The sequence below is a fragment of the Procambarus clarkii genome, chromosome 22, assembly GCF_040958095.1.
Source record: "Procambarus clarkii isolate CNS0578487 chromosome 22, FALCON_Pclarkii_2.0, whole genome shotgun sequence".
NCBI classification, from domain to species: Eukaryota; Metazoa; Arthropoda; class Malacostraca; order Decapoda; family Cambaridae; genus Procambarus; species Procambarus clarkii.
Genome location: NC_091171.1, coordinates 47,264,118 through 47,277,440, shown reverse-complemented (window position 1 = coordinate 47,277,440; position 13,323 = coordinate 47,264,118). Strand labels below are relative to the sequence as shown.

The window sequence follows — 13,323 nt, the reverse complement described above, 5'->3', positions numbered from 1 at the left end:
CAGAAAATAGACGTCGAAATTGTACCCCTCAAGGTGAAAAAGATTCATCATGAACCGGGACAATTACGGTGTTTGTATGGAAGCATGATATCTCGGTTACCAAGAGGCAACAGTTTACATGTATATTGCGACGGGTCGGTGGCGGAGGATGGCAGGGCAGGGTGTGGTGTCCTAATAAGGGATTATACGGAGTTTGGGACTGTGGACAGGATAATTGAACTCCGGCTTAGTAATTATATATCATCCACACAAGCTGAACTGCAGGCCATTCTGGCGTGTTTGGAGGAAGTACGTCATGACGACAAAAATGTTTTTGTATTTGTCGATAGCCGAGGAGCACTGGAGTCCTTAAACAGTAGAAACCCAGTCTTCATGTCTATAGTGGAGGACTGTAAGAGAAGAATAACTGAGATACAGCTGAAAGGTTATAGTGTGAAATTCATGTGGATTCCATCTCATGTTGGAATAGTGCTTAACGAGGTGGCGGATGACTTGGCCAAACGTGCCACATCAAAACCACAAGTTGACATCGAATGTGAATTCACAATGAGACAAATAAGAAGCAAAATCAGAAATATTCAGGCACAGGCGGGAGTGGAGAGGAGAGAGATAATGTATGAGAGTAGTCAAACCATGCAACACTACATGTATGTGAGTCAAAACACCCATTTCACTTATGGTAAAAGGAGAAATGCTTGGAGTGACTCTGTGTACATGCGGCTCAGGCTTGGGTACAAATATTACTGGGAATATGGGATAGATGTTCATGGTAATGACACGAAGTGTAAACTATGTGGTATGTTAAGGTCTCACACCCTTGCCCATTATGTTCTTGATTGTCCGTTGATTAGTGTATATAGAAACGCTGAGATAAGGACTGTTCCTGAACAAATAGCCTGGATGTGTCACAACGGAAAGGTTGATGATATTCTTGAGAGATATAAGAATTTTGCACCAAGATTGTAATATTTTGTTGAATTATCTGCAGGTGTCTTGCAAATTGTCTATACAGTATACCTAGGTCATAAAAGTATTTGTGTGTACGTCTGATACCATACTACTTGTGAGGGAGGAAATGTATATGTTTACCTCTCAGAATGTTTGGTAATATGTTTATTTGTGATGTGTGTATATGTATATATTAACACGTTGTACTGAACGGGGTGAGAATAGCTTGAGCTACCTCATCCCTTTGTGTGTATTTTACCTCAATAAACTTATTTCAATTTCAATTTCAATTTCAAACCCCCCCCGCAAGCACAATTAGGTGAGTACAACAAATTACGTTCTCTCAATTTTGGGTGTTGCTTATTTTAAGACCTTTGCTTTCTTGAAGATATATATATAAATAACATATAGTATGTCTTGCTAATATTGATATATGGTTAATCTTCATCACATTCACACAAAAAAATTAATAAAAAAGTATTTGAATTTAAATTCAACCGATGCACGATGACCCATCCATAACATGTATACGGGTATGTCATATATAAATTTGAATCCCTGTGCGTGTATATTATGTGTTTTAGTGTATGTGAACGTGTAAACTTGTGTAATAAGTCCAAAGAAAATATCAGCCCGGCCTCCCGAGTGTCCTAGAACAACCATATATATATAAATACTCCCCCGTGCTGCTGCCCGCTGGGTTAATAGTTAGTTCTGAATAATGACACTCTCTTGTACAGGCTTCACACGCATCAACAACTAAACCATAGAAAAACAGATAAATAGAGATTAGTACCAGAAATGTTTTACATGTGTAGATATCTGTTATCTCGGCGCTGATATAATAATTGCGTTGTGATGGAGGGAAGTATTTAAGCCGGTAGTCGCTGGGTGTCTGCGTCAAAACAAACCTCCGGAGTCCGGGTCGTCGACGCCTCCTTCAGCAGCTGGCTCTTTATATCCATCATTCTCGGCGATGCTCTCCTGACTGCCTCACCTGCCAGGTATGCTGAAGGCGCCGTGGGAGGGCGGATCATTTTGGCTGGTGAGATGTGAGAGGTGGGGCTCTTGCTCGCTCCTGGCAGATATAATATGAGCCACCCAGGCTCATATTATATCGAGTCATTGCAGTAGCCATACACAGACTCAGACTTGGTTACAAGTGCTGCTGGGAGGTAATAAACCTAATAGTTAAAGAGTGTCATATCTGTGGAACAGAAGCAGAGGCGCCACTATTGCACTACTTACAGGAATGTGAAGCGACTGAAGCCCTGCGCATCAAATTTAACATTCAGCCAACGACAGCAGCTGCATTAGACGCAAATTCCACAGCGACTGCAATGACTAGGAAAAACAGTTGAAGAATGGGACATCCTAGTGAACACTGTGCATCTATATCCACCACCAAGATAATGTTATTAAAACAAGACTAAAACCAGTGGGCTAAAACAGAAGCAAAAAAGAAATGAGAGAAAAGGAGGAAACCCCCCACCTCTATTTAAGACTTTGACCCAAATGTCACAATAACAAGGTTATCGTGAATAACCGAACTTGATTACGGGCTCACCATAGCCCGTGTTACATGGACATTTCGTTCTGAGTAGCTAAATCGAAAACAACAACAACAGGCAACTGTGTTGCTCTTTGCACAGACAGGGAACAGGCATAGTGGAGACATGGAGGATCAGTATCATCAACCCAAACTGAGCTGTTTGCCATACAACAGGCATTTTTCATATGTGATTACACAAAACACTCAAAATGCAATCATACACACAAACTCGAAAGCTGCATTTCAAATATTAGGAAAAAAGCAGCAGAAAGACAACGTGGAAATAATTACCACCATTTTGTATCTAGGAACAGTAGCTAAAGGAAAATACTCAACATAACTCTAAACTGGATCCCATCAAATGTTGGAATCCCATTAAATTGAATGAACTTTGGAGAGTTAATTTTTCAACTTCTTTCGACAGAGAACAAAAACATAAGCATTATTGAGAAGATTCGTGTTAAATCATTCATTAATCTTACCCTTTCGGTCATATTCAACAACCTTTTATATATATATATTTATATATATGTATATATATATATATATATACATATACATATATGTATATGTATATGTATGTATGTTTGTTTAGAAATGTGTATACTGTAAATATATGTTTGTGTAGTGAGAAAATAATTATTGTTGGTTAATTTCATTGTTTGCCATTTTAATGAGTGCAGTTTTACATTGTAGTAATTAGTGTAAGTTGGATATTGCACCAATTCATATACATTTTACCTTTTCTTTCAGAATTATGGGGGACAAGAAAAATTCTCTCCCACCGCTAAGGAAGAACTCGAAGAAAGGCCAAAAGCCACAAACTCAAGGTGCTGGGGGAGTGGAAGGAGGCAATGGCGAATTAGGCAAGAAATATTTAACTTATTTATTGTTACTGTACACTAGCTACCTATATAGCCATAATGGTTCGATGCTTTCTCCCGATTTATTTATATAATTATATATGTCGTACCTAGTAGCCAGAACGCACTTCTCAGCCTACTATGCAAGGCCCGATTTGCCTAATAAGCCAAGTTTTCATGAATTGTTTTTCGTCTACCTAACCTACCTAACCTAACTTTTTCGGCTACCTAACCTAACCTATAAAGATAGGTTAGGTTAGGTAGGGTTGGTTAGGTTTGGCCATATATCTACGTTAATTTTAACTCCAATAAAAAAAAATTTACCTCTGTTACGGCCCTCTCGGGTCGCAACTGGGTTCGTACTCTGATGTAGTTAGAGGGAAGGGTATCCGGCCCCAAGCCAGTAGTGGCTTTCAAGGGATGTGATCAGTAACGCAAGTAAACTAAAAGGGGAAGGGAAAGAAAGGCAAAAACTTAAGATTATAATTAATACCTTCACCAATAAATAATATATAAAAGTTACACAGGGGGAGGGGTATTAACACTGCACAGGGGAAGTATATACACGGTCGTCTTCTCCTGAAGACTCTGGATCCTCTCGGTGCCAAGTTCTCGGTGCTCTCGTGGTCTCTCGACGAATCCTTCGATCAAGCCGAGTCTACCCCGGACACAGGCCAGCCAAAACACAGTTCCACTGGGGCACCGCCGTGGAGGCCGTCAACCACAAGTCCAGCAAACTGCTGGCAGGTTCCGGATCAGCAACGCTGTTCAGGCCACTCCACGAGCGATACTAGGGTAGCGCCCTAGTCAGGAGCCTCGTGTGATACCACAGATCACTCTCCTGTCCACAATACCCCAGTGGTCAATCGTCTCCAACAGTCGGTCCCGGGTACGACAATCCTTCAACTGCCACTTCACTGGCAGGGTAACACCACAGTGTTCCTCCGGGAGGCGACTCACAGCTGCTGCAGCAAAGCACTAGGTATGGGGACGGCTGCCTTGGGTAGACTCACTCAACTTCCCTTACAGCAGTCCCAGGTCGACTCTGTAAGCAGACACGTCATCAATAACAGGGACACACTAAAGCACCTCACTTACAGGCTCAGATACAAACGCCCGACGTATCCACTCCATAGATGGCGTTGTCGTCTGAGCACCACCTCACCAGAGGTCAGCAGCGGCGGTGTTGTGAGCTGAACAGGACTGGAAACTGGCCCTTGTGGCCGGTACACTTCGTCCTCACCAGGTGTCGTCGTCCATTTGGAGGGGGTTTCGGGAGCTGACCCACAGATGGCGTGGTCGTCACTGCTCCAGGCTCGGACGCTGGATCCGGGTCCGTAACAACCTCATACATAATGAAATGGGTAGCTTTATCATTTCATAAGAAAAAAATTAGAGAAAACATATTCAGTAAAACTTGGCTTATTAGGCAAATCGGGCCTTGCATAGTTGGCTGAGAAGTGCGTTCTGGCTACTAGGTACGACATATATATATATATATATATATATATATATATATATATATATATATATATATATATATATATATATATATATATGTCGTACCTAGTAGCCAGAACTCACTTCTCAGCCTACTATTCAAGGCCCGATTTGCCTAATAAGCCAAGTTTTCCTGAATTAATATATTTACTATAATTTTTTTCTTATGAAATGATAAAGCAACCCTTTTCTCTATGTATGAGGTCAATTTTTTTTTATTGGAGTTAAAATTAACGTAGATATATGACCGAACCTAACCAACCCTACCTAACCTAACCTAACCTATATTTATAGGTATGGTTAGGTTAGGTAGCCAAAAAAAGCTAGGTTAGGTTAGGTTAGGTAGGTTAGGTAGACGAAAAAACATTAATTCATGAAAACTTGGCTTATTAGGCAAATCGGGCCTTGAATAGTAGGCTGAGAAGTGCGTTCTGGCTATTAGGTACGACATATATATATATATATATATATATATATATATATGTCGTACCTAGTAGCCAGAACGCACTTCTCAGCCTACAATGCAAGGCCAGATTTGCCTAATAAGCCAATTTTTCCTGAATTAATATATTTTCTCTAATTTTTTTCTTATGAAATGATAAAGCTACCCATTTCATTATGTATGAGGTCAACTTTTTTTTATTGGAGTTAAAATTAACGTAGATATATGACCGAACCTAACCAACCTTACCTAACCTAACCTAATCAATGTTTATAGGTTAGGTTCGGTTAGGTAGCCGAAAAAGTTAGGTTAGGTTAGGTTAGGTAGGTTAGGTAGTCGAAAAACAATTAATTCATGAAAACTTGGCTTATTAGGCAAATCGGGCCTTGCATAGTAGGCTGAGAAGTACGCTCTGGCTACTAGGTACGACATATATATATATATATATATATATATATATATATATATATATATATAATGTCGTACCTAGTAGCCAGAACTCACTTCTCAGCCTACTATTCAAGGCCCAATTTGCCTAATAAGCCAAGTTTTCCTGAATTAATATATTTACTATAATTTTTTTCTTATGAAATGATAAAGCAACCCTTTTCTCTATGTATGAGGTCAATTTTTTTTTATTGGAGTTAAAATTAACGTAGATATATGACCGAACCTAACCAACCCTACCTAACCTAACCTAACCTATATTTAAAGGTAAGGTTAGGTTAGGTAGCCAGTATTTTTTGGCTACCTAACCTAACCTTACCTTTAAATATAGGTTAGGTTAGGTTAGGTAGGGTTGGTTAGGTTCGGTCATATATCTACGTTAATTTTAACTCCAATAAAAAAAAATTGACCTCATACATAGAGAAAAGGGTTGCTTTATCATTTCATAAGAAAAAAATTATAGTAAATATATTAATTCAGGAAAACTTGGCTTATTAGGCAAATTGGGCCTTGAATAGTAGGCTGAGAAGTGAGTTCTGGCTACTAGGTACGACATATATATATATATATATATATATATATATATATATATATATATATATATATATATATATATATATATATATATATATATATATATATATAATATAATAAAATGTGTGTGTATATTGGCTTATGTAAGAAAAACCAGTAAAAGAAAAGCAACATTTATGATGTGAGGAAGGGGCACTGAAGCAGTGATGTAGATGGGAGAGCATTGTTCATGAGAAATGGGAGGCCCATGCCGGTCATGATAGAACAATATTGAGCATATGGTATGGAAGTAGTGAAGGTAAAGCATTATTGACCATTAGGAAAGGAAGGAGCATGATACCAGTGAAAGTGGATTGGAAAAAAGGCACAGGGATTAAGGATTGTGAAGGAGCAGGAAGGTTAGGAATTGAGAAGAGGCAGGGATGGGGGCTAAGGATTGGGAAGGGACACTGGGGGCTATGGATTGAGTAGAGACAAGGGCTAAGGATTGGGAAAGGACACTGTGGGAAGAGACAAGGGCTGTGAATTGGGAAGGGGTAGGGAGTTAAGTGCCAGAGAGAGATCCTGCATGTTGTACTGTATAAATATTTTGTCTTTCTCTTCAAACTGGCCACTAGCTTGTACCCATTGCACCAGCATGTTCTCATCACACCTGCTTGTATCCATTACACCTGCATGTGCTCATTACTATATCTCCATACTGTCGGTCTTCATGCTGTGTCAGGGCATGGAGACCTCACTTTCAGAAAGACATCGCTGCTCTGGAGAAAGGGCAACACCGGGCAACATACGTCATTCTAGACCTATTCTAGAGGTCATCTCTCATATCAGGAATGGTGAGGGCCACAGGTCTAAGAACACTGCAAACCAGGCATGATAGGGCGAATCTCATCGAGACTTTTAATATACAGGGTACTGAACAAGTTGGAGGATGGTGATCCTGGCAATTTCTTCAAAAGGTCAGATGTAACACAAAGAGCAGTAGTTTCAAGCTCAACAAGCCACAGTGTAGGACTGAGAACAGGGGAGGCTTTTACACCCACAGGGTTATAAACCTATGGAACTGCCTACCTGCCAAAGCCATAAATGCCAAATCTCTGTTAGGTTTCAAAATCTGCCTGGAAAAGATCATCGAGGCAAATTGGAGGACTTTCGACAAGCCACCAGCTTCCTGTGCTTGTTGAGGCCACAAATGTTATTGACCCTCAGGTAAATTGGGTAAAAAAAAAATTATACCTGCTTGAACCTATTACATCTGCATGTACTCATTGCATCTGCATGTACTCATTACTCCTGCTTGTACTCATTACATCTGCTTGTACTTGCTTCATCTGCATATACTTGTTAGACTTGCATGTACTCGTTACACCTGCATATACAGTACTCATTACACCTGCCTGTACTCATTACACCTGCCTGTACTCATTACACCTCCCTGTACTCATTACACCTCCCTGTACTCATTACACTTGCATGTACTCATTACACCTCCCTGTACTCATTACACCTGCCTATACTCATTACACCTCCCTGTACTCATTACACTTGCATGTACTCATTACACCTCCCTGTACTCATTACACTTGCATGTACTCGTTACACCTGCATGTACAGTACTTGTTACACCTGCATGTACTCATTACACATGCATGTACTCATTACACCTGCATGTACTCATTACACTTGCCTGTACTCATTATACTTGCATGTACTCGTTACACCTGCATGTACAGTACCCCTTTAGTTGATGTGCCTGATCTCACAAGAACCCTTGAATACAGTACGGCACTCTGTAATCCTTGCATGGCCTTGTGCACATTTCACCTCTGTTAATATCAAGAGGTATATTGGTCTGGGATGCCCCTTTCAATTGCCCTAATGCTGTTGTAACATGTCAGATTCAGATTCAGATGTTTATTCAGGTAAGGTATATACATACAAGTGATGTTACATTAATGGATTGATATATAGATAGAGCTAGTACATACAATGCCTAAAGCCACTATTACGCAATGCGTTTCGGGCAAGAAAAACATTAATATCAAGAACTTAATACTAATTGAGCATAAAGAATAAAAGATGTTGAGAACAAATACAAATAAAGATAAAAAAAAGGGGGAACATGACTGAAAAAGCAGCACAAATACAATAGGTTGACAAACAGTGTTGATTAAAAAAAAAGAAAAAAAAAGAAAATAAAAAGAAAATAACAGACATGGGTTGACAATAGAGGAGTGAGGTAGATTACAGGGAATTTATTAGGTAGTGTTTAGTTTTTATCTTAAACTGGTTGAGAGAGGTACAGTCTTTAACATGGTTGGGAAGGTCATTCCACATTCTGGGCCCCTTGATTTGCAGAGCATTTCTAGTTTGATTAAGACGTACTCTAGGAATATCAAAACTGTATTTATTTCTGGTGTGGTGCTCATGGGTTCTGTTACAACCTTCTATGAAGCTTTTAAGATCAGGATTGGCATTATAGTTTAGCGTTTTATATATGTATAATACACATGAGAGAATGTGCAGTGACTTAATATCTAACATATTAAGAGATTTGAGTAGGGGTACCGAGTGATGTCTGGGGCCAGAGTTGGATATTGTTCTAATAGCGGCTTTGTGTTGGGTAATTAGAGGACGTAAGTGATTTTGGGTAGTAGAACCCCAAGCACAAATACCATAGTTGAGATAAGGATAGATAAGGGAGTAATAGAGAGTCACCAGAGCAGGGCGTGGTACATAATATCTGATCTTAGAAAGAATGCCCACAGTTTTTGAAACTTTTTTTGATATATTTAGAATGTGTCCCTGGAAATTCAGCTTGTGGTCAATGAGAATGCCAAGGAATTTGCCATCTAATTTGTTACAAATTTGGGTATTGTTTATTTTGAGATTTATAAGACTAGAGGATTTATTGCCAAACAGAATATAGAAGGTTTTGTCAATGTTAAGGGTGAGTTTGTTGGCAGTTAGCCAAAGATGGACTTTATTTAGCTCAGTATTTACTATGGCATTTAGAGCAAGAGGGTCAGGACTGGAGTAAATGAAGGTTGTGTCGTCAGCAAATAGAATTGGTTTGAGGTGTTGGGAGGCATTTGGAAGGTCATTAATGTAGATGAGAAAGAGGAGAGGGCCAAGTATGCTGCCCTGAGGAACACCAATGTTGATGGGTAGGGTGGGAGAAATTGTATTATTCACAGAAACATATCTATCGAAACCATATCTATCAACATGTCTATCGAAACAAAAATTCATTGCCATCTATAACAAATTGACATCTGGTGAGTATGCTTATTTAGTCAATGTTATAATGAATTTAAATTTTAGGTGAAGCTGGGCAGACTTCAAAGAACCGTAAATTAGCTGCTATTCGACCTCGCATTTCAATTGAAGAACTGAGGAATGTGTTCAAACGGCAGGCATCTCTTAGTCAGGAAGGAGGGGACCCTATCTTCGACCCCATGGCTAAGGTTCTGATTGTCATTTTACTTTGTAATTTTGTTTTCTAAGCAAAAAGAAATTGTACATGGAAATGGAATAATTGTTTGTTATACGACAGCATCTGTGCATCTGTCTCACTGATCAGATGTCTTTATGAATATAATGAATTAGACTTAAATATTCAAACATAAAAATTTTTATTCAGGTAATATTTCTAAATAAATTTTATACTCAAGTTCTGTATTTTGTTTTTCAACTGGCTTAGCAATTTCTCCTAAAAATTGTTAAGTTCAAAAGCTCAGTTCACACCTTCCTCTTGTACTGTGAATGTTATGCCATCCTTCGTGTACTGCATATGTGTACATATTACACTAGCCGTATTGTACTGCGTACATATTACACTAGCCCTATTGTACTGTACATGTATACTTGTGACACAAGTGTACTGTACATGTATACTTGTGACACAAGTGTACTGTACATGTATACTTGTGACACAAGTGTACTGTACATGTATACTTGTGACACAAGTGTACTGTACATGTATACTTGTGACACAAGTGTACTGTACATGTATACTTGTGACACAAGTGTACTGTACATGTATACTTGTGACACAAGTGTACTGTACATGTATACTTGTGACACTAACTCTATTGTATTGTACATGTTATTCTATACCTCTTGTAACAATAGTTGACATCTTGTGTTGTACAGAACTTGTCAGTCAAGTCAGTCTAACCTTGTATCAGTAACTGCTAGTACTGTACCCCCTCATCCTTTCTTAGTGAGTGGACTTATTTCATGGATAATTTTCATCGCTGTGTTAACCATTTTTCCAGAAATCCGTAATCAGGGTGTGGGTGTACCAAGGGATTTGTTGAAGTAAAACAGGCAAATGATGGGAAAGCCTTATATTGTTCTTAAAAATATGTTAAGCATTGCAGGCGATGAGTCACAATAACGTGGCTAAGTATAATGACCAGACCACACACTAGAATGTGAAGGGACGACGACGTTTCGGTCCGTCCTGGACCATTCTCAATCGACTTGAGAATGGTCCAGGACGGACCGAAATGTCGTCGTCCCTTCACATTCTAGTGTGTGGTCTGGTCATGTTAAGCATTGATGTAATTTTAAGAGTTTGTGATTAAACTGGTCATTAAACTACTTTCAGAGTCCTTTATTTTTATATGATATATAATTTTCTTTAATCTGATGAGTGTTAATGATTTGTGTGTAGTTTAATGACCTCAGTAAACTTGGCAAGTTTTCTGTTCTGGACAATGGGAACCTGTATCATTGTAATTCATCTTTGTGTATATCCTAAATGGAAAAGTAAAAGATAAATGAGGAATAAGAATGTGTCTGCTCAACAGGCTCAAGAAGCTATGAAAATGGTCCGGGGAAAGACGGGCGTGGTATACGATGAGAGCATGACCAAGCACTGCTGCCTGTGGGACGAGAAAAACCCGGAATGTCCTGAGAGGCTACTATGTGCTCTGGACAGGTAGGCCTTGGAGTTTACTGCTAAAATTGTAACCTTTTTCTTTATTTTTGGTACAGTTTATGTATGATTCATAACTGTGAATGTCTTATGCTGGTGATTTAAGTCCTCAAGAGGCTGGAGACCTTCCTGAGCCTTGTGATCCTGTTTATCCTACTGTAGCCAACTCGGCTACCTTCTTTCTGGCCAAGTGTCGCAATCTGTTTTCATTTATTTCTCTGCTCCCAATGTATAAGGTCAGCCTGTGGCTACAGTATATTAATTCTGTTTCAGGCTCTTTGTTGATCTAAATGCCGAGTGTTTAATTCTTATTTACTGTCATCAGTATGGGGGAAGTGATTAGGTGGTAGAGATCTTTGCTGATCTTAATGCTGAGTGTTTCCTAACCTCTAGGCCTATTGTCTTGTGCTACAATAGGCTGCCATTGATTTGTTATATGTTGGGTCTGTAAAAATATTTAAAGTTATAGAGACTATAATAAAGTAGCTAATGTATTGATAATAAATGGATTACATGAGTTGTATAAAAGTACAATGTATGACCCTTTTTGTCATATACATTGATGACATAGATGAGAATATTACAGACCACATCATCAGATTTGCAGATGACACTAAGATCTATGGTAAAGTGGAAGTGAAAGTGATATCGAGACCTTACAAAGAGATCTGCATTAAAGTCCATAAATGGTCAGGTGACTGGCAAATGCTCTTTAATGTCAATAAATGCAAAACCTTGCATGTAGGACATAACAATCCACATCACAACTACCAAATTGACAACACTACAACAGATAGATGAAGAAAAGGCCCTTGGTATCAGAATCCATCATTTACTAAAAGTTGCACAAGTGGGAGCAGCAGTAAAAAAACGCAAACCAAATCTTGGGACTAATCAAGCGTACCTTTACCTTTAAGGAAAAGAAAGTAGTCGTTTAACTGTATAAGTCTTTGGTGCGAACCCACCTGTATTATTGCATCCAACCATGGAGACCTCATCTCCAAGGAAAGAAAGACATAGCTGCTCTGGAGTAGGTGCAACACCGGGCAACAAAAATCATACCAGAGCTTAGTCATCTCTCGTATCAGGAATGGTTGAGAGCCACTGGGCTAACAACACTGCAGACCAGGCATGACAGGGTGGATCTCATAGAAACCTTAAAAATACTAAACAACATGGAGGATGTCGATCTGGACACTTTCTTCAAAAGGTCAGATGTAACACGAACAAGGAGCAACGGGTTCAAGCTCAACAAGCCACAATATAGGACAGAAAACAGGAGATGCTTTTTCACCCAGAGGGTTGTAAACCTGTGGAACCGCCTTTCCTGCCGAAGCCGTAACTGCCAAAACTGCTGGGTTTTAAAATACAGATAGAAAAGATCATCCGGGCAAATGGAAGGACCTTTGACAAGTCACCAGCTTCCTGTCCTCGCCTCAGGTAATTCAGGTAGAACTATGCCGAGATGGATAGATTCATGTTGAACCCTGTAAATTTACAAAAAAATCGGATGGAGTAGCAGAATAACAATAATTATAGCTTTTCTACTTTAGCTTTTATAGTGTTAAAATTATTGTTTTATTGGTTAAAATGATAGTGTAACTTGCACATATTTTAATAACAAAATCACTTGGAATTTTTTTGTTTTAATACTGTATTTGAATCAAAGATATTGGAAAAGTGACAGATGTCATAGAGTATCTGTTGTGTATCTCAACAGCAGCTTCAGAGATCTTTAACATTACTAACATTTTAGACTTGGTATTGATGTTGCCATGTAGAGTTGGTTAAGCATAATCATTCTGAGAATTTGGTCTGATTAAAAATTCTGTTGTGTTATTCTATTAACTGTAAATGCATTATTGACTCCATCTATACAGGTGCAGAGAGCTGGGACTGCTTAGTCGGTGTGAGCACTTAGTGCCTCGTGCTGCAACGGAAGAGGAAGTATTGAAGATGCATTCCCCTACACACCTTGCCCTCCTGTGGAGTACCAAGGGGGAGACGGATAAAAGCAAACTTGAGGAACTCTCCTCTCATTTTGATTCCATTTACCTTCATCCAGTAAGCTTAATGCATCACTATTCCTGGT

General features: G+C 39.0%; 1 protein-coding gene across 1 annotated transcript in view; it reads left to right on the top strand.

Annotated features, from left to right (window-relative positions):
• The first annotated feature begins 1,794 nt into the window (after nt 1-1,794).
• The window catches only part of HDAC6 (histone deacetylase 6), a 51,497-nt gene continuing 39,968 nt past the window's right edge, over nt 1,795-13,323 (top strand). The window contains 5 exon segments of the mRNA XM_069328972.1: nt 1,795-1,952; nt 3,254-3,366; nt 9,611-9,753; nt 11,104-11,234; nt 13,112-13,295. Of these exon segments, the coding sequence (XP_069185073.1) occupies nt 3,258-3,366; nt 9,611-9,753; nt 11,104-11,234; nt 13,112-13,295 (567 nt within the window). The 5' untranslated portion in view covers nt 1,795-1,952; nt 3,254-3,257.